Genomic DNA, 23,743 nt, shown 5'->3' with positions numbered 1-23,743 from the left:
ACAGGCAGATATAACAGTGATTTACTTGTTCTGCGCAAACATTTTATTCCTGGATGATCGTCATTTTTCACTATGCTAAATTTCAAAAGTTTGTTGCTCACAAAGCTTAGCTGTAACATTGGAAAAAGGACAAAAAGGATGGATGAATAGAATGGAAGGATGGATGCAAGTAGGTGAGGAAAGGAATCCGATCCTTTGGAGTCTGCAAGCAGTAGAAACAGGTTGAGTACATTTGTGGAGATCAGAAAAGGTATGTTTGTTCACCAAACTTCTTTGCACTCCCCAATATAGGAGGATAAGATAAGAAAGAAATGTATAGATGCACCTTACACAATATAGTTGATTTACTAAAGCATGAGAGGTTGTTTACTTAGCAAAGTAAATATTAGTAAACAAGGTGAACCTGCATTCACCAAGATTACTCAATCACACGCTGTAAAGATCATGTTTTTTTTCTGTGCACATGGCTGGGTATTCAAAGTGCACACAGTATCACCTTATTTACCAACATGCATATTAAGCAAGCTGAGCATTCACTTAGCTTAAGGCAGTTCGTACATGATTCATTTTCTTTTATTCAACCAGTGGGCTGAACAGAAGAAAATTACTTGATTTTCGCATCGAAACACTCAATGTAGATGGCGGAATCCCGCAAATTATTGTATTCTGACAGCTGAGGCTTTCCCGCCATCAGAATACACTCATCAGCACCGTTGACTGTAGCCAGCAGCACTGAACAAGCAACAATCTTTCAACAGGCTGGTTGTACAGAGTCTGATCAAGAGATTGGCTTTTGTACAACAAGCCTGCCCATAGATTTGGCCGGTTCAGCAGCAAATTCATTCTATCTATGGCTGGCTTAATGAACAACCTCTAATCTTTTAGTACATGAACACAAATACATCACGTATCATAGTTTATTGTAGGAGTCTGCCACTGCTACACTTTGGGGAGCTTTGCTCTATGCACATTACAAATCCCACAGTTCATAGTCGTTAGGCCATCTCTGAAGCAAGCAAGAGAGGGTGTCTACTTTCCATCATGGGACCACACACATTAACAGGACAGGAGTCAGAGCAGCAAAAAAAAAAAGGAATTTGGAGATTTGGAGAAGGCTGAGAGCAATAGAAGGTAGTTTTAGAGTTGAGAATACATACTTTAATATATATATGTGTGTGTGTATATATATATATATATATATATATATATATATATATATATAAAATCATTCAACCTCTCCAATTAACAGACATGTTGAACTAATACTTTTAAAATAGCTCTTTAATCAAAATAGATAACACATAATTACTGGCAGGCTATGATAGAAATATCTTTTCACCAGAGCCCACAATTGAGGTATAAGTAGAAAGTAAACAACATAGCTCAAAAGAAGTCTTCCTTTAACTGAAATACCTCTTTCGGTTGGACTAAAACCTAAATCACAATTTAACCTAATGAATTCAAGAAAATGAAATGTTAATGTATGTCATAATTTCTAACACTGAGGATTGGCAAAGATTCATACAAACCCTCAGCTATTATTTTGTCTGTCCTGTCCAGAAAAAATACTCTTTTAAACCCTTAGGCTTGGTTCACACTTGTTCAAGTGGTTCCCTCTGCAGGTCAGCACCTGTTCCCACGGCTGCAACCACCTGCACAGAAAAACGCAGATGCCGCTTCCTACACTTGCAGTTTCCGTGCAGGCTGCAATTTAAAAAATGGAGCAGGGACCTTTTCCCTGCATTATCAGGAGACATGGCAGCCCATTCAAATGAATCGTAGAGCTGAACAAGTGTGACCCAGGCCTTAGACCTCGTTCACACAGGTGTACCTATCTGTACACCCATACGTGCTTATCTTTGCCGCACAGGATGCACAGGTATTCCATTCCTCCATGTGCAGGCAGTCCCATTCATATCTACTGGGACACGGACGGACACAGCTGCTCATCCCAATTTTTGGTACGTGTCCCCGAATGCACACAATGTGCGTCTGGGGACAAAAACCAGCACAGCTATGTCTGTGCAGTCACTACATCTCAGTAGACATGAGTGGGACTATCTGCACACTCACTTACCTTCATTACACCACCTTCTATTGAAAAGACAGTGATACACATGTACCGAAAGTTCCTGCTGATTTTTGGCCAGTGTGTACTGGACTTAACATTTAATGGTCCATTAAACATTTCAAATACAACACCGTGTGGATCATTGTCTATTGCAGGGATTCTCAACCAGGGTTCCTGGGAATCCTAGGGTTCTTTCGGAGGTTGCTAGGGGTTCCTTGAACAATAAGCCATTCCTGCTCTGAGTAACCACTGACACCACTGATCTTTTTAGCTATCTGGAAGGGGGAGATTCCTCCCAATCAACACAAATGTAAGGATCATTCTTCTCACTTATCATCATACTAATGTACTTTGAGTCAAAAAGTTATTTCAAGGGTTCTTATAACCCATTTTCTCTACTGGGATTGCACTTCTTATCTACAAGATCCAATTGGTTGAGGCACGTCACCAAATTTCAATTTGTTCTCACAGATAACATAAAGTCTCTGCTCATTAATACCACACAGGTGGTGCCAGAACACACAGGTAGCCAGCAAAGGGGATACAAATATAGCTACATTAGGTAAATGTATAGGTTACTTAAAGGAATGGGTTGTATATGCGCATTTCAGACGTTTTTGATTGTTGCACACAAATGACCAAAGTTTTGAAAATGCTGATCTAGAAGTTATTGCAATGGTTATGCTGCATTTTACTCACTGTCAGGGTCATTTTAAAGTTCAGCTTTTCTATGCAAACTTTTACATAGAGAAATTAAAGCAATTTATCATTACCATAGACATACCAGCTGTAGACTGGCCTATTATCAACAGAATGGCAAAAGTATTCAGAGTTAAAGCTTTTCAATCAAGATGGGCCATATTTTTCTTGGAGCATCAACTGTATCATCACATTAACTGCATAATCACTGACAAAATCCAGCTGTATATACGTAAATTTCATACAAACTGATGAACTGTGTTGATGGCTGGATCTGGTACTTGCTGACAGACACACATAACAGAAATAGTTTTGACAATGATATGATTTCCTGGCTAAATCATTTTGTCACAATGTCATTTTCGTCAGAAGTGGGATCTTTTTTCACCAAGGTCACTCAAAGAACATTCACAAAATAAATGTTACGGAGATATGAAAGGATTTACATCAATGCTCTTTAAATTCTCATTCACTCCCTATAAGCACTGATGTTGTTCTTCACAAAGTTATGACTAGTTTATACAACTTTTAAGTATTTATTGATGACAGAATTAAGAACATGACACAGTCTGCCACAAGCCTCATTATCAGCTCTCAAGAAATATGGAAAATAGCTTATGTACAAACTCCAGAAACTGGTTTACAAAAATTGCCACAAGGCAAGCTAACACCTCTCTCTACAGCATGCAAATAGTAAGAACTACTTCAATACAAGTCATTAAGATATGACCAAAGGGTCACCGTGCACTACACAGTGCTGTTTATGCATCAGAGCTGTTTAGTCTACATGAAAGGTTTCTCATATGGAATTGATCAGATTGGTACAAAGTAACAATACAGTTAAAGGAGACCTGTACTGAAAGAAATATCAAGGAGCCATTGCTGACCTTCTAAAAAACACTGACCAGCAGCAAGCAAGCAGATTAAAAAGTCAGAGTGAAGTCAGAACTCTTGAACCCTATATTTGCTTTCTAAGTTGTTGACCCAGAAAGTGTTATGGCCATTAGGCCAGTTTGACAGCAACTAGCATTTTCAGAAGGAGAGATTTCCTTCCTCAGTACATGTTTCTGTACATACTGGCCATTCCTTTACAGATTTTGCCATATGCGCCATTAGAGAGATTATGACATTACAGGAAAATGTTTTTATATAAGGCCAGTCTGTAAAGAATAAGGTTAACACTTACTTATCATGCCTCACCCTTGATATTTTCTCTACTGAAAAGCTAAACTGGAAAAAATTCACTGCATCCAACAAATTTTCAGTAATATTGAATACCCAGTCCCCCTCTGAGCTCTGTGGTTCCCTCCACAGGCCCCTATGTCACCAATGTGCCCTGTAGTGATGTAGTGGCCAGAAATGATACAAAGCACATAGAGGGGAGCCGTTATCTGACACTTCTGTTGGATGCAGATTTTTAAGGCTGAATACCTCTTGAATAGAGTGAAGATCAGCAATATGGGTGGTGGTACAGGTCATTATTAAACCTTTTCATCACAAACTGGCATTAAAAAATAAATTTCATCTAGTGAAAAAGTTTCATTAATTTTCTAAATGACTAGGGAAGTTGAAAAGATTACTCAATTTAAAACTGCCTAATATAAGCAATTACACTAATTATTATGATTACAGTTGCTACTTTTATTTCAATTTAACACTGTATTACAGTGCTGGTGGAATACAAAACAGAAGCATGTAACTTGTGCACAGATTCCCATACTCATTATAGATGCACAGGCACAATAGACTGAATGGGGGAAGTGAATGATGAGGCCTGTCTTACACTAGATGTCATGCAATACTACAAAGTGAATAACATGACTGATTGTGAATTTGCGATTTAAATTAGCTTAAAACTCTGGCATAAGAGGTGAATTTACAATGTTTATGTTGATCGGAGGGGCTCATTGAACAGCAGGAATTATAGAAGCCTTTTCTACAGGGTCATCTATTAGCATATGAACTGGCCCTCTTATGCACATTACCGTTACATTAGTAATGTCCTATTTATCACTATAAGAGCACATCACAGAAAGCTAGTAATCTGACATCTTTAGACTAGTCATTTAAATTCCAAACCTGAATTAATAGTAAAAACAACACCACGAAAAGTGAAGATGGTTAGTAATGTCTAGTATATTGCTCATTTTACAGACCTGGAAAACGAGAACTAGCTGTGATGAAGACACCATATTACCTACCTCCCTGATACAGTGAGGAATATGGCAGTAATGCTAAAAGCTCAATGTATTAGGAGAGATTAAAAAAACAAACAAAAAACTCAAAATTATTGTAGGGCCAACTGATTGCAGATTCTCTCATTAGATTAATATAAAACATTAATAATTCACCTTTAAAACTTTTTTTTCCAGAAATCTTTAAATGTAAAGTCCTGGATTTGTGAACTAAAGTACTAGCATCTGTTTTGCGGATCTGATGCAATGTAGTGATGTAATTTACTTTATTTGTCATTTATATATACAACAACTCCTGTCATGATTTACTCTATTTAAAACATGGCAGCTGACATAGAAATATCAACTAGCATCTTTACCCCCAAGCTTTAACTTGCCACCATTACATTTTGTAATAATGGCATCTGTTCTTTTAGGTTCAAGGATACTCCAAAAAGTCCAAACAAATCCATTTACATAAATTAATTATTTCCATGGATCTAAACACAAACCTTTAGTACCACATAGGTGAATGTTTTGGTTAATGATTACCCCTTCTATGAATCCCTATTACTATTGTCAATTCTGTATACAAACAGAAAGAACTGCTACTGTGATATGATGAAAGGATGTGACCTCTGGTGCACACAAAAGCCTATACAGAGCCATACATCACAAGATGATTTATTCAAGGAGGATTAGGATCCTGCATGAAAAGTTGAGTACAACTACCCCATTGGCTGAGATTCCATACCAGGAAAAGCTATTGTAATTCTCAACACAATACTCCCATCAACACCTCAACACACACCACACTATAAACAATCACTTACATTTCAACTCTTTTACTAACTAGTTGTCAGTTAAATTACCCATAATAATAATAAAAACCCAAAAAGTAAGTACTGCTTATAAGACTTCTAAAATATTGATACCTATAACCAACAATATGTAACACATAATTCCAGTTTTTACAAATATAGTAGTTAGTTTTTTGGTACATGTATTGCTACGATCTGTTACAGTTTCCTAAGGAAAAGTTTCAGGATTTGGCTACTGTATATCCAAGACAGTCCAGATTCCAACACTGAAATTTCATATTAGTTTACATATTTAATTTGTCCACACTGTTCTCAGAAAAGTTTTGCTTCCGACTGTCAATCTTAGGAAAATTCTCTTAACTTAGTAGCCCAGCCACCAATACTAAATTCATACAGAAATTTCCACAAACTTACATTGCGCCATAGGAATTACAAACCTAACTCAATATCAAAAGCATGAGTTGTACACATCATCACAACATCCACAAATTAAAATATCTATATTGTATAGAAGCAAATAAAAAATATTTGAGTCACGACATAACACAGTCTAGCTCGATTGCTTGAAATTTTACTTAGATATATCCAATGCCCACTACACAGAAATATGCATTTTTATTTATATTACATTTACAATGTATATCAAGCTTGTTAGCATTAACTACTGCAAACATTCTACAACACATTTGTAAGAAACAGCAGTAATAGTATTACTGTTTTGTGTGTAGTATATACATTACAAATACCTTAGGTATACCTCACTCTTATTGCTGAGAAAGTAAGACACAATATGAGATATATATATTTTTTTTTCCCCCAAAGATTTCGGGATTTGGGGGTAATGACTCAACAGGGTAAAAATCGTAGTCACAAAGTGTTAATGATGCTGCACTGCTAGTGTGGGTTTCAGAGGGGGGGAGAGATTGTTATTCCATGAAGGAACCCTGTAGTGTTTGCCGAGACATACTAATTCATAGCAGAAAAAAAAAATCTTCACACAGATTAAAGCAAAACTTGCAAATTGACATGAATTATTATCCTCCTGAAATCCAACCAACAAAGTAGAAGAATCCCAAGGAAATCAAGAGTTTCCGATAATATTATGAAATGGGCTTCATGCACAATAACCGGTTTGTCAATATTAGTAGCCTGGAGCATTGCATCACTGGCTGTGTACATTCTTCCCCAGTCAAGAAAAGGTTTGTTTTCCTAAACATCAGATTAACATGCAATATGTTCTGAATTATGAGCTGCAGTGTCATAGGGAAGGCGCGTGCTGTTTAAGAAACCATGCACAGCAGCTAAACATGACTTCACATGAGTTGATGTAAAGCAAATGTGAATGTAACACAAGATAAGACTGTTTGGCAGCTCGAAATCCTTCTAACAGTATCCAGAGCATCACTTTCTACACAAGAAGGGAACAAGTCTGCCTACATGTATATGTTATAGGACTGGCACTATAAAAGTTACAGCTTTCTCTGGTGTCTAATTCCAGCCCCAACAGGGATTCAGCAGAACAAGAACAGTTTGTAACATAAAGATACATTTGGTCACTGAAATACCTTCCAATCTTACCTCTGGTATGCAAGGACAGAAGCATTATCAGGGAAACATGCAACTGCCAGCTTGGATCCTCAAACCAGCCCATTCCTATTTGCAGAAGAACTGCAGGCTTGATGCTTAATCCTGGGGGATGCAGAGTCCACTCTCTCTCTGTATCTCTCGTAGTCCCTGAATCCAACCACAGCTCAGATCCTCAGAAAAGTCTGCTGGGGAGCCTGTGAGGAGAATGTGAAAGGCAAGCCTGTTACAAGCAAGTTCTGTCACCACATAGAGCTCAACTGATCACCTCCTCGTGGGGGAACACAACAAAGAGATCTCAAGCCAGACCTTATTGCTAAAAACAGAAGCTGTGATTGACTGCCCAGATGAGAGTTTGTGTAGACTTCCTCGCCTTATCTTGACAAAAGCTGTTAACCTCTTCAGCACTGCACACACCTCCTCCCCCACACACTTCATATCAAGTTTAAGTTGATTCTCTGCCCAGGAGCTTGTAAAACCCTCTGATCAGATGTTTTATGCCTTGTAACATTTAATCATGTGTAATTGGAAGTTAAATAATAAAAACAAATTTGAATAAGAGTTTGCACATCTTTTAAATAAAATGTTTGGAATTATGGGCTCCATGGTATTTGCTAATGCTTTTGTATTTATTGTGCTATAGACACATATTAGCAGCATTTCCTTTATTAATATTTGTGATTTCTATTATATTATCTTGGTGTGTAGTTAAATTCTAATCAAACTTTGATTTTTTTTTATTTTTTGTAATTGCTAGGCTATCTAAACAACTGTAAATTGTTGGTTTAGTAACTGGGCAGCAGAATAAATAGTGCACTGTCGATTTTATGGGATCCATTAAAATGATCATAAAACACCTGTTATAAAGCAATCATAAAATAAAGACACCTTTTTAATCTTGCACACCATAGAGGATCTAGATGAATAATGTATTAAACATAATTTTAAAAAAAATACTAGCATGTTGTAATTTGGATAAAGTGTATGTTACGTAAAAATATTTTTTAGCCGTGTATGTGCTTCCCTTTACCTAATGTTTATTACTTTATTGTATTTTGCTTTCTGTGTATTATTTCCTTTCATCTCAACTTCTTAGTTGGTCCTGCCAATCCCCCTGCTTCCTTAAAGTGTAAATTTTAATGAAAAAAAAAAGTCTTGACAGGATTTTAATGCATAAGAAACATATTATATGTACAGTATCTGTCCGCACTGTACACTGAGCAGTGCACGCACAGCTCAGTGTAGAATTTTGGCAATGCCAAGATGATTGAAGCCCTACGCATGTGTGGGAGTGACATAATCTTGGCCTTCTGACTTTGAAGATAGCTGAAGATGTCAGCAGTGAGCAAGCAGTTCTGGGACATCACATTTCTAGAGAGAAGGTGAATATAGCTCCACTTTAATGTAAACTGACCATGGCAGGTATGAAAGCTCATCTATGCCTCCATGGTAAATTTACCTCCAGTGGCTTTGTGTTAGAAGATATGAGGATGCTGTACCTAGACATAGCATGCCTGCATCTCCCATAGTCTGTTTGCCTGCTGAGCCCCCTGCCTGGCTGAATGACAGTGACCCTTGGGCCAGAGCCTTGCTGTCAAACAGTAGCTTGTAGCCATGTGGGAGGAGCTTAGGTTGTGGTAGGAACCACCTTCTGGATTGCGGCATCTGCTGTGCACAGAGCAGGAACATATTTCCTGCTGTGAAGGTATTGAATGCCCACCCCCTACTATCAGAAAGATCTACAGTGAAGAAACTTTGAGATCACATCACTGTAAAATTAACCTAGAAATAAAAAAAAACTTTACGGTCCTTTTTTATAACAATAAATATGAATCTATAGTAAGCACACCATTTGCTTAGTTACCACAGGATTCAATCCATTCTCATTTACTTTAATGCTGACTAGAAAGGTATAAGTCTGTAAAACTGTAGAAATCTGTGTGGGTTTTTGAGAGCTAAAGGGGCGTATTAATGATATTTACCCCCACATCACTATTATCATTTGAAAGGCCCCACTGGTAAAGTAGTCAGACAGATACTACATTAGTTACAATAGGGATATTTGATTTTACCAGGTTACACTTCCACACACATCTAACTCTGAATGAAATCTGCCAATATAATATAACAACAGTACTAAAGTTTAAATTATTACTTTCATCCCCTGCTCTAGTGTTCTGTTGTAGTCACAGCATGGAATGCATTCATTAAGCAACAGTGTGTGTCTTGATTCTGACTGGAATAGCTAACTGGACTTGAAAGCCCTGGTTTTAAAATATTTGGTCAAATCCTGGTACATTTATCTCCCAACCCTACATTACAGGTACCAATAAAAGAGATGCATGGCCTATACACAGGAAGAGACAGTTACTCAAAGTGTGCAATCACCCTCTCACGCATTCAATATTAAATTTAATATATTTCATTTCAATACACAGTCTAAATCACAGAAGAAATAATATAACAGCAAGCGTGTAATCAATTATGGCATTTCTGGCCACAGCCAGGATGATATATCTACAAGAATGAGGGGAAATTTGCCCCCTGGCCAACCCTATTGAGCACCAAGACCTACTGTGATAACCTCCCGATGCTGACAGCGGAGCACATGTGGAACTTCAGATTGGCCTACTCACACAGGAGCTTTCAGACAAGTTGCAAAATATCTCTGGGAATGGCTGATGTGCTTGTTATACTAATCTAGCACATTAGAAACAGTCCAATTAATTGTCACTTGTTCTTATCATATGTTTATGGGCAACACAGGAAAGAACAGCTTACTATTGTTAGATTGGAGCTAAATTGCCAGTTTGCCTTTATACATGCATAGGCTAATTCTAAAGGAACATTTAGCCTTTTCTTCCTCAGTGATGATTTCCTCATTAGCAAGTTTTACTAAGCCAACCTTGAGGACACAATGACACCATACAAAGTGTGAAATACAAAGACATAAGGTAAATATGTCAAGCAAATTTATGGAAACCAATGAGCCATGTTAATATGTTCTGCATGTGTATTGTAGAAGTAAGCAGAACAAGGACATTATTCTGAAATGCTTACAGACTATATTATTATATTAAGAACAGCTTCAATCAAGTTTCACAGCAAAGAAAAAAAAAAAAGCAGTCACTTGAATATCAGTTGAAAGTTGTTCACTATTAAATGGTCAACTTGATGCAATAGATCAGAATAATGTTTGCAATGATCAGTAATAAAAGAGTTAAAAATGAGCCAAAACAAATGTAATCAATCAATCAATCAACACTTAACCACTTGCCCTCTGCAAGATGTTATCCCCTTTATGACCCAGCAATTTGTTGCTATACGGTACTGCGCTATTTTGACTGACAATTGTGTGATCATCAACACTGTACCCAAATGAAATTTATATAATTTTTTCACACAAATAGAGCTTTCTTTTGGTAATTTATTCTATAAATGAAAAAAGGCAAACAATTAAAACATATCCAAAAAAAATGTAAAAATCAAATTTCTTCATAAAGTTGGGTCAAAATGTATTCTACTATATGTCTTTGGTTAAAAAAAATACCACTAAGTGCATATTATTTGGTTTGCATCAAAGTTCTACAAACTATGGTATATATACTGGAATGGTATATATACTGGAATTTATATAAATTTTTTTTCATACTAGTAATGGCAGCAATCAGCGTCTTATAGTTGTGGGTTTAGTAACACTTTAAGCAAGGTGCACATATCATAATTTGTCCAGTTCAGCAAGAACCCCAATTTTTTCAATATCTAATGACCAGCTTATGTTAAACGGACTTGCTGGAAAACCAGCATTTGATCAGTGCATGCATCCAACTAACAGAATACAATGGTGCAGCGAGAGAGATTCCCACATCCACATAACTTTTGTGGATGCAGAGATCTGTCAGTTTTTATTTCATTTAACCCGATGGTTGTGTACACCCTGCTTTAGGGTACTTCCACATGATAGTGATGTATGAACCTCAGATCTTCCGGGCAGGACTTTGTACAGTATGGTTCTTATGCAGGCCATAGACGGGCTGTTTATCAGCCAAATTTTCGGCCGATAAATGAAAAATCGGTCTGTGCCGTTGCCGATGCTGCCACCAATGTCCACGAAAAATGGCCATTTTTAGTGGATTTTCCATCATGACCGATAAAAAAAAACGTGAAGATCCACAAAAAATGGCCGACGGGCTGGCCCCACTAATGGCATGAATATCAGCAATTTTTTGTGCGGACAAAAATTTGGCCGATAAACGACCCATCTATGCCTGCATTACAGTGCACATGTTTAGTGCATACAAATTCCTCTAGTTATCAGAATGCCAAATATTTAAATAATACAGAGTTGTGAATTATGCACATGTATTTGTATGTATTCACACATACTGTACATGTGTAAAATACTGACCAGTAATGCTAATTTTGTATCTTCTGATCCAAACGTGGCAATAGTTTACTGTTATTTTTACTCCAGTGTGTACTGGCTCATTGAAAGCAATGGGCAGCATTTAGAACACCCAAATGCCTACAAAATGTTTTGGCGCCTGTATGCAAGAGGACGTAAAAGCATTAATCGTCTAGAATGCTGGATTTTTCAAACTCTATACAGAAGTGGAACCCTCTTCCCCTGTTGACTGTTCTGAGAATGGAAAACTCTCTGTTGAGTTAATACACACAATTTTGTACCTGCAAAAACTACTAGAAATATTAAAAGAGCAAAATTAAGTTGCTTGCAGCAACCAATCAGAATTCCTTCTGAATCATATTTTCTTGATTTGGCTTCAGCAAGTTGAAATCTGATTGGTTGCCATTGGTTGCTGCTCTTCTGCAATTTGGTGTCTATTTATTGCTCTGTGGCTCTGAGCCTGCAAATTTCATCTTTATTGTAACAACACTTCCGTACCCAGAATGCTCCCTCTTTCGTCTTCTCTACAGGCCTGCATGATACACCTAGATCTCTTTTATTTTTACTCTGCTTTCCACAGAACACCAGTGACTGTCAACAATCATTTAAGCTGCTCTGTGCATGCCGAGAATGATTTGTGCACTCGCTTACTGGGTATGACTGTCACTGTTGATCTGTGCTGAGGCCTAGATTACATGTGATAAGGGCTGACCTTATTTGAGTATTCACACATTATGCACTCATAAAGAGCGAGCTGGACACAAAAGTGCTTCAGATGTTCAGGGCATCAATCAAGAGCACAGCATGGTGGCTGCCAAACTTTGCTTCCATTTAGCTCTAAAGAGGAAAAGGGGTCCAAGGCAGACTTAATAAAGTTTAAAGCTGTGTCACAGGCTGTTCTCTCCCATTGTCTGCCTCCAAGTCTGCTTTTTGCACAAATTCTGCTACAGCTACAAGTGCAAACAATAGCTTTTTAAGCAAATTCCAGGGCTGAAAACAAAAGCCTTGTAAGAAAATAAAATAGAGCTTCTCATTGTAGAGCTCATTTGCATGGTTTGATTTGCTAATTTTAGAAAAGGGAAAGACAAGGCAGGTTTTATATCAAACTGTGCTTCTGTGAGTGGAGGCAGGGGGGCAGGCAGTGCATTGTTATGGTGCTTGACATCACAGGTGTCAGGCCAGAGCATTCATAATGTGACTTTGTGCGGGCACTGAGCTACTGAATAGAAGTTTTTAAGTGTAAAATATTGCTCTCTTATTAAACGCTTTACCGGCCAAACACACACACAAACATACACACTGTATATCATTATTTTTAATGCTCTTCTGAAAACCTGTGATTGCCCTGACCTTTATGTTTATTTGCCAGATATCCCTTACAATGTGGACCCAGGATTTTTTTTTAACCTAATCTAGCAACCAAGAAAGAACTAAACTCATAGTAAGACTATCCTGTAAATATGTGCATATGAAAATGTAACAGGATAGTTATCAGTGAATGCTTGGCACAATGTAAGTGTGTGTGTGTTTGTGTGTGTTTTTGTATGCTGTAGTTCCACTAACTAAACTGCTTAAAAGAAGGATTAGTAAAGGATTAGTAGCAAACAGGTGGTTCATTTAAGGATGTTTCTTTGGTCAGATCCTAAAAAAGATTGTGTATCTACTGTGTATGGGACACAACTTCTTCATACATCTCCTGTCCTATCTTTCTTCAGTGAAAAACTAATTATCAAAAAATAACTTTCAGGGATATTTGTAAAGCTGGCCATACACAGAACAAATGTTGCACACTTCTTGATCAACCATATGAAAATTGAACAGTGGGTGGCCCTGTCAGCACCCTTATGCCCAACATATTTTCGTCTGAGAATCGGAGGATCCAGGCATAACTTTTCGGCCGAACAGCAGCTGCATTCAGTCTGTTCACTGTTCAGGTGTTCTAACAGAAAGTTGTCCATATGTTGTTTAGCGCAGATGGGGGCGGATGGGGATGATAGACAGTGACAGAAAAAAGCACAACTCAATGTTACTCATAAGTCATAAGGTATAAGGTCATAGGTGAGTTCAGATTGTTTATTAAAGGGAAAATACAAGTTTTCATTTAAAGTGATATATTCACATACAGTACATTCTAAATATCTGACTAGTGTTACAGAACATCTTAGGGTACTTTTCCATATAGTAAAAGGTTATACCAAGCACATATATTAAACACTTGCCCTCCTGAGGATTTCCCCCCCTTCCTGACCAGGCCATTTTTTGCAATACGGCGCAGTGTTACTTTAACTGACAATTGTGCGGTCATACAACGCTGCACCCAAATGAAATTTGCGTGCTTTTTTCCCACAAATAGAGCTTTCTTTCAGTGGTATTTGATCACCTGTGCGTTTTTTATTTTTTGTGCTATAAAAAAAAGACCGACTTGTTTGAAAAAAAAAACAATATTTTTAACTTTTTGCTATTAAATATGTCCAGTAAAAAAAATTTTAAAATCAAAATTCGGCATAAATTTTGACCAAAATGTATTCTACTACTTGTCTTTGCCAAAAAAAGTCCCAATACGTGTAAATTAATTGGTTCACATGAAAGTTATAGCGTTTACAAATGGCAGTATATATACTGGAATTTTTTTGGTTTTTTTTTATACTAGTAATGGTGGCGATTAGTGACTTATAGCAGGACTGCTGCCGACTTTCTGACACTGGGGGAACTGACTTGGTGTCACTGTGCTAAAAAAAAAGCACTGACACTGTACTATTGGCACTTGGCAAGAAGGGTGATCAAAGGGTTAACTGGAGTTAACTGTGTGCTGGGAGTGTTTACTAGGGGGCTGTGTCAGTGTGCTTCACTGTAATCACACTGCTTTGGATGGCTCTGCTGTACATTGGAGATCCTTGGAAATCATTGGGCGCTGGCGATTATTCACCCTCCGGAACCTGGTGATTGACAGCCACAGCTGCGAATTGCGCCATGGGTAGGGCTCACGCAACTCGCACGCTCCCCCTACCCGGATATGAAAAATCACCTATATAAACGTGATTTTGCACACCCGTGCTGCCCTGTAGCAGTATTTCTGCTATAGGGCAGCGCAGAAGTGGTTAAAGGGCTGCAAGCAATGTTTACTGTAAGCTGTGACTGTGTAATCCAAAGTATCTGTCCCCCAGAGAAAGTTCTGTTTACACACATTGATTCCAGCTGTGTGGCTGCAGCAAACATCAGTGCTGAGTGTAAAGAGGTTGGTGGCATGCTTCTACACCCAAGTGAGAAATTTACTGTTGGCCCACTACAGAACTCACCCCTTTATTTACATAATTAGCCCCTTTGTTAAATATCCAGTTTTCCATCAAAAATAGTTACATTATATCATACAACTAGCAATAAATAAGCACTAGGATTTTTCTGGTGCTACTTTGATAGCTGACACAAGACATTTAAAACAATTTCCCTTACTGTAGTGCAAAATTCATAAAATACACATCTAAAATCAAATTTGGCACTTAACCATATAGTTACCAATCAGATAATTACTTCCACATGTGGAAACTTCCATTTGCACTCTAATATTGCCAGTAGGGACATTTAAAACTATTCCAAATATACAGCTGAATTACAGGAAAATCTGTACAGAACAAATTTGCCCATATTTTTCTGCTGTTAAAAATGGCCCCTAAAGTTACACTTTAGTACCCACTTATTATTGGATTTACAGACTATGTACCGAAACAGAAACAGTTTTACATCGTAGTGTACTCTGTTTGGTAATACTGAACATATTTCAAATTGCATGCATTGTAGGCAGCCTACAGAGAGATGTCATCTGAGTTCACAGTGGCTGAAGAAGTGTATGTAAAACATACATAATTGATTTTATAATGTAAAACAGGAAAAATAATCCTCTACGTTTTTACACAAAAAGACATAAAACAGTAACAAGAACAAATGTAGACGTAATTGTTATTTGTTGTATCTTGAAAATTCTCTTATGCTTATGAAAATAAAACATTATTTTAAAGTTAACCTGTAAGGACCTTGATTAGTAATTTTATACATACACACAAACTAAATTATGATCCGAACAAAACCCATACAGTATGCTCACATTACTGAAGTACTGCACTCCATCCATCTCCCTTGCCTTCAGGGATAATCAGCTTAATGCTGTTTCTGGGGTTGATTTGCTGAATACAATCAGCTAGGCTGGCAGTGATGCCATGTTGCGGATTCTGGGATGCTGACCTCACTGACAGTGGTACTGATTGTATTCAAACAAAAGGCTGATTTTCCCTTTAAGATGGCTTTGTGTGCATAGTGCCAGTTCCAACTTTATGACTCTCTACCAGGAATGAGATGGACATTAGGTTTGGTGTACACCAAAAGCTAGTGAAAACTGACAGGCCATCTTTATAGGAAATATGTATCTTAAAGTTTGCAGCTTCATATCTGGTACTTTTATTTTGGTTAATAAAACCACATTGTATTTGATTTGAATACTCTGATCCCTATTAGTAAAAAATACTCTGCATGTAATCAAGGTGTTACCTAAGATAACAAATCACAAGATACTATTGGGTTTCCAATCTATGATTTTAATGCTGAACTCCAGACAGTCTTAAAAGTAATTAATGCAGTTCTGTATTAGTAGTTGATGTTTGGAATAGACTTCCAGCAGAGATTGTGAATCAGTCAACAGTAACTGGATTCAGACATGCTTGGGACAAACATAGATCTATACTCAAACAAGGAAGTTAACAAAAAAAATCTATAAATTAAAAAAATGGGGCAGACTCAATGGACAACTTTTTCTGACGATACTCTTCTATGTTTCTATTTAAAAAATCCATAATTAAAGTACACGGCTTAAAAAATGAAAGGAACACTTTGAAAACAAATCAGATCTCAATTGGGGAAAAATATCATGCTGGATATCTATACTGATATGGACTGGGCAATGGCCTAGCGCATTATCCCAGATAACAATTTATTGTATAATAGTTAAAATGTACTCGTAAACAAAAGGTGACAAATCGCGTATCATATAACAGTCACTTGATACATGCTCCATATGGCACCAAGGGTCCCGATGTGAAAGAAGTGCCATCCAAGGGCCAAAGAAAGACTAACACATTTCGAGGGAAAATGCGGGCTCTGAAAAACCAGGCCTTTGAGGGAGAGGGTTTCCCTTGAAACACATTAGCCTTTCTTTGGCTCTTGGATGGCACTTCTTTCATGTCGGGACCTTTAGTGCCATATGGAGCATGTATCAAGTGACTGTCATATGATATGCTATTTATCATCTTTTGTTTGTGAGTACATTTTAACTATTATTCAATAAATTGTTATCTGGGATAATGCGCTAGGCCAGTGCGCTCTTGTTTCCATCTCTTTCTGCAATTATATCTGACTTCCGCTGTCGTACATGGGAGCAGCAAGGATTGGCCTATCCGTATATTTTCTTGCATACATTTGGGTTCCACTTCACTTCTCTGTCTTCAGCCCTCTACACCCATGCGCAGGGTCTTTTGGCATATTTGACTTATGGACTGGGTTAGGAACGTAAGGATGCCCCATTGTTTGATGGAAAGGAAAATTATCAACCTACAGAGGACTGAATTCAAAGACACCCCAAAAATCTAAATTAAAAAATGATGCAGCAGGCTAGTCCCTTTTGCTGAAATTTCATTCCAGCAACTCAAACTGGTACTCAGTAGTTTGAATGGCCCCCATGTACTTGTATTTCTTCCCAGATATGGACCAGGGTATCACTGAGCTCCTGGACAGTCTGAGGTGCAACCTGGTGGTGTTGGATAGACAGAAACATGATATCCCAAAGGTGTTCTATTGCATTTAGGTCAGGCGAGCGTTGGGTCTATTCAATGGTATCAATTCCTTCATCCTCCAGGAACTGCCTGCATACTCTTGTCACATGAGGCGGGCAATGTCATGCACCAGGAGGAACCCAGGACCCTCTGTACCAGTGTAGGGTCTGACAAAGGGTCTAAGGATTTCATCCCGATACCTAATGGCAGTCAGGGTGCCATTGTCTAGCCTGTAGAGGTCTGTGCATCCCTCTATAGATTTACCTCCCCAGACCATTACTGACCCACCACCAAAATGCTCATGCTGAATGATGTTACAGGCAGCATAATGTTCCCCACGGCTTCTCCAGACCCTTTCATATCTGTCACATGTGCTCAGGGTGAACCTGCTCTCATCTGTGAAAAGCACAGAGCACCAGTGGCAGACCTGCCACTTCTGGTGTTCAATGGCAAATGGCAGTCGAGCTGTATGATGCCAGGCAGTGAGCACAGGGCCCACTGGAGGACGTTGGGCCCTCAGGCCACCCTCATGAAGTCTGTTTCTCATTGTTTGGTCAGAGACATTCACACCAGTGGCTTGCTGGAGATCATTTTGTAGGATTCTGGCAGTGCTCATCCTGTTCCTCCTTGCACAATGGAGCAGATACTGGTCCTGCTGATGGGTTAAGGACCTTCCACGGTACTGTCCAGCTCTCCTAGAGTAACTGCCTGTCTCCTGGAATCTCCTCCATGCTCTTGAGACTGTGCTGGGAGACAAAAGCAAACCTTCTGGAAATGGCACGTATTGATGTGCCATCCTGGAGGAGTAAGACTGCCTGTTTACCTTCTTTAGGGTCCAGGAATCACCTCATGCAACCAGTAGTGACACTGACCCTAGCCAAATGCAAAACTAGTGAAAACAGTCAGAAAAGATGAGTAAGGAAAAAAATGTCAGTGGCCTCCACCTGTAGAACCATTCCTGTTTTTGGGGTTGTCTCACTGTTGCCCATCTAGTACACCTGTTGTCAATTTCATTAACACCAAAGCAGCTGAAACTGATTAACAACCCCCTCTGCTACTTAACTGACCAGATCAATATCCAAGAAGTTTAATTAACTTAATGCTACACTCTGATTAAAAAGTGTTCCTTTAACCACCTCCCGCCCACCATATAGTACAATGACGGGCGCAAGGTGGTTCTCTCGTTCTGGGAGGACGTCATATGACATCCTCCCATTCTCACCGCGCATCCGCGGCTCCAGGAGCACGCAGCACGGCGATCGGTGGTGCGCTGTGTCCCTCGGACACAGCGGATCACCGATCCACGGAAAGAGCCAAAGATGTTGGCTCGGTCATGTGATCAGCTGTGTTATTGGCATTTCTCTCCTCTCGAGCTGTCACGCTGACAGCTCGAGAGGAGAGGAGAGCTGGTAATCGGCATTCTGTGGAGGGGACATCTACACTGATCATCAGAGCACTGATGATCAGTGTGCCCTGATGATCAGTGTAGCCCAGCAGTGCCACCTGTCAGTGTCCATCAGTGCCAGCTGTCAGTGCTCATCAGTGCCATGTGCCAGTGCCCATCAGTGCCACATCAATGCCACATTTCAGTGCCTACCAGTGCACATCAATGCCACATATCAGTGCCCATCTGAGCTGCCTTTCAGTGCCACCCATCAGTGCCAGTCAGTGCCACCTATCAATGTCAATCAGTGCCACCTATCAGTGTTGCCAATCAGTGGCACCTATCAGTACCAGTCAGTGCCGCCTATCAGTGCGCATCAGTGCCGCCTATCAGTGCCGCCTATCAGTGCCATTCAGTGCCGCCTAACAGTGCCAGTCAGTGCCACCTAACAATGCCACCTATCAGTGCCATATATCAGTGCGGCCTTTCAGTGCCCATCAGTGATGCCTGTCAATGCCCATCAATGCCACCAGCCAGTGCCTCCTTATCAGTGCCCATCAGTGCCACCTATCAGTGCCCATCACTGCAGCCTCATTAATGCACATCAGTGAAGGAGAAAAATCACTTATTTACAAAATTTTATAACAAAAACTAAGAAAAAACTTTTTTTTTTAAATTTTCAGTGGTTTTTGGTTTGTTTAAGAAAAAAAAAACCCAGAGATGATTAAATACCACCAAAATAAAGCTCTATCTGTCACAAAAAAAAGATAAAAATTTCATATGGGTACAGTGTTGCATGACCACGCAATTGTCATTCAAAGTGTGACAGCACTGAAAGCTGGAAATTGACCTGGGCAGGAAGGGGGTATAAGTGCCCTGTAGGCAAGTGGTTAATATTTTTGAGCAGTGTATATGCAAACCCTCACCTTGTAAAGCAACCACCCATTCAATTTATACACAAATGTTTTGCCTTTCATTTATATTTTAGATATAAAAAAATTATAAATACTTTTTTTTTCCTGTTTTTTAAGTGATCACATCCTCTCCAAGCTCCTTGAGCTTGAGCGCAGAGATCTAGGGGAGGAGAAACAGCAGCACACTGAACGTCCCAGTAAAAGGCTGTGCAGGAAGAGGGTGAGGGTTGGAGGTGTCAGGAGAAGACTGATTAATGGAGCAGAGCACTCTGAGTTTCCAGCACAGTTAGAGAACTGACCACACTTTGCTCTCATGCCTAGTGTGGCCAGTTTTAATAGGGAAGCTAAGGGACTGCAGGAATACTAGAGATTTTACACAAAGGATGCAATACAAAGAGAACAGGATGATATTTCATACAAGTACATGGTATAGCAGGCATATATCAGGAATATAAAATGTTGGGTTTACATATTATTTAAGGTAGATCCAAACCCAAGGACTAAACTATTATATGCAACTTAACATGTTAATGTAAATTAAATGTTGCTTTCAATCTTTTTATATTGCTGATTTAGTTAAAATAATACTTAGTGATATACTGTCAAGAAGGTCCTTGTTCAGGCACTCCTGTTATGGGGTTACAACTTTCTCTAAAATGTGCTCCTGTGTCCTTCTCATTTGACAAGTACTGCTAATGTAGTCTACAAGTGGCCCTACCAACATATAGGTAATCACAAACACATATACTTTGAAAACTTTAATTTTTTATCGTTTAGAGAAAGCATCATAAATAAGGAAAATGTAAATAATCACAAGCAGTACAATCAAGGAACTATGTTCTGCATGTTGTGTTTTTGTAACTGCCCAAAGAAGGATCTCCAATGTACACATAAATCCCCAGAAGTCTGCTTTTTTAGTGAACCCTGAAAAAGGTACAATTAACCTGTAAAATCTGCTGTAAGAACCATTTTAACTTAAAATTGCCATTGGCACAGACATAAACAAAGAGCTCTCTGAGAAAGGGTCTAATTGGCTTTGTTGTCTGATGTAATGAGAAAGTTAAAGAACCCTTCATAAGAGCTTACAGGACAAAGGCACGCTCACATGTATTTGGGGGATGGGACAGACAACCTAAAGCTATTTAAATTGTAAATAAGTACTGAAAAACAAGGGTGCCACAAGGTGTTGATGAAATTCTTTGGAGCTGTAAGGTCATATCTCGCAACTATATTACCAATCCAACACTATAAGGGACCCATCATGTAAGATCAATTGTGATAATGATAAGCTATATAGACAAAAATACCAATTATATGGTATTAATTCAATGACCATTCTGAAAAAAACACTAATCCTTTATTTAAAACAAATGGAAATTCAGTTTGATACAGTTTGGGGCTAATTTACTAAAACTGGGAAGTGAAACATCTGATACAGCTGTGAATTGTAGCCAAATAGCTTCTTACTTCAGCTTGTTCAATTAAGCTTTGACAAGAAAAAATAAACAAACAAACCTGGAAGCTGATTGGTTTCTATGCAGAGCTGCACAAGATTTTGCACTCTCCAGTTTTAGTACATCAACCCCTATGTCTTTCCCAACATACACAACATGCACCCTGTGAATAAACTATAAAGCACTATGAAATTGTAAGAATACATTAAATACAAATCTACATGCTCTTTTACTTTGATTTACCTAAGAGGAAACATTTTCCCAAAAACAAAGAAAACTAGCTGATTAATATGTATAAAAATGGACATTAAAAAGTCTAAAGTTTTTTTTTAAAGTATACAGATTAACTGATCAACTAAAGGGGTTGAGAGTATTCACACAATAAATTGTGTTAATATATCTTTCAATTATCCAGTCATGTGTAGATCAAAAAGTAAAGCAAAATGTCACATTTTTTTTGGATAGAATGGAGAGGGATTTGAATATCTGTCAGGCTTTTATTGATTGCTTTGTCCTTGTGATTTACTCTCTCTATTTGTCATGTTTAACATTACCACAAAGAGTGAAAGTAAAAGAAAATCTCAAATTTTGGGTTGTCACCAGAAAAGGAAAAGAGGAAAAATCTTCCCTTGGGAACACAAGTCCTGGTGAAACTTGTGACAACCACGGATTCCCTCACTTTGGAGGGATTTTCTCTCAATTCTTATTAGCACTGTGGTATAGGACGTTAAGAGAAATCAGTCAATGGGACACAGAAGGCAAAAAAAAACATAGAGTTATAACCCTTTTCTCCAAAATGGAAGAATAACTTTTTCAATTAGTTCTACTTTAAGTAACTGTCTTAAATTGCATTTCCACTTTTGCAGCCAAATTGTGACAACACCTACTTTTTATTTATTACAATACGCTAAACTGCTGATTACCATTTTACTTGCTTTATATGTGCTTAACCACTTCCTGGCTGGACACTTTTACCCCCTTCCTGTCCAGGGCAATTTTCAGCTTTCACTGCTATCACACTTTGAATGACAATTGCGCGGTCATGCAACACTGTACCCATATGAATTTTTTACCATTTTTTTGAGACAGATAAAGCTTTATTTTGGTGGTATTTATTCACCGCTGGGATTATTTTTTTTGCTATGTAAATGAAATGTACAAAAATTTAAAAAAAAAATTGTTTTTCTTATAACATTTTGCAAATAAATAATATTTCATCATAAATCTTGGCCAAAATTTATTCTGTTATCTTTTTAGTAAAAAAAAATAACCCAAATTAGTTTATAACCAAAAATTATAATTTTTAAACTTTTTTTTACATTTTTTCATATATTACTATTTTATTTTTTTTTTTTTTACATACTGTCACCCTAGCACTACAGTGTCACCATGGTGACACTGTACTACTTGTGGGGGGTGATGAAGATTTTTTTTTTTTTTTTTTTTACACTGATTGCTTTTACACCCATATAGGATGTAAAAGCAATCATTTATCTTTCTCGCTGTCTTCATTCTTGTAGCCATTAAGAACTACTGAGTGAGCTGTGATTGGTCACAGCTTGTCACATGGTACAAGACTGTTGTGAATAGCCTTGTACCATGTGACCTCTGTGATCATTCGCAGATTTCACATGTAGTAAGCAATGATGTCACAAGTGACATCTTGCCTACTACTCTGCATGTGATCACTGATTGGCCAATCAGTGATCACATAATCGATCTGTGTTTCACTGTGTCCGGAGGGTACAGCGGGCACTGGATCTCGGTGCTGCGTGCTCCCTGGGAGCGTGCACAAGTAGGGTGCAGGGAGGCCATTTATAAACGGCCACCCGACCCTGCAGTGCCACCGTCCGGCCATTTATATACTACGGCCAGATGGGATGTGGTTAAAAATCATACCCAACTTTTCCTTCTAGGTAATGTTAAGGAGGGGGCTTTGGAGTTTACTGTATGTTTGCTGTTCTTAATTCTGTATGTACAATTCTCCAATATCAGTTATAAACTAGAAATGGACACTGTTTGTCCTAAAAATGGTTAAAGATCTCAACATTTGTGCAACTGTGCAGAGTGGGGACAGACTGCAGTCTTGCAGTCCTGTATAAACATACTCCAAGGAAGCAATAAGAAAACTAAAACATATTTTTTCATTGTAGGCATGCTGCAAGATTGGGAACTTGTAAAAAACCTAATATGGGTGTTTGCAAGTCTGACTGCAAAATTGGAACTATACTTTGAAGTGTTCACAATGTTAATTAAATATTAATTTTGGTAAACTATAAGATCCAGTCAAACCTTCAAATTTATAAAATGTATGGCGATCATGGGCATCTAATATCTGCTGTAGATGGACCTGTCAACTATTCAGATCCACTAATATAACAATGGCCAAATGTGGAAACTAATAATATGCTATATAATCTA

The 23,743-nt window shown here is 38.3% G+C and overlaps 1 protein-coding gene across 2 annotated transcripts in view; it reads right to left on the bottom strand.

Moving 5' to 3' along the window:
- Positions 1–23,743, bottom strand: part of BMPR1B (bone morphogenetic protein receptor type 1B) — a 658,563-nt gene that overhangs the window by 155,963 nt on the left and 478,857 nt on the right. For both annotated transcript variants that reach the window (XM_089691636.1, XM_089691637.1), the window contains one exon: positions 7,344–7,546. In XM_089691636.1, the coding sequence (XP_089547762.1) occupies positions 7,344–7,416 (73 nt within the window). In that variant the 5' untranslated portion in view covers positions 7,417–7,546. The remainder of the gene's footprint in view (positions 1–7,343; positions 7,547–23,743) is intronic.

This window comes from Staurois parvus, unplaced genomic scaffold (assembly GCF_062004578.1).
Source record: "Staurois parvus isolate SC_StPar_1 unplaced genomic scaffold, SC_StPar_1.0 ptg000566l, whole genome shotgun sequence".
NCBI lineage: Eukaryota > Metazoa > Chordata > Amphibia > Anura > Ranidae > Staurois > Staurois parvus.
Note: the sequence above shows the minus strand (reverse complement) of the source record. Positions and strands in the feature narration are given on the sequence as shown.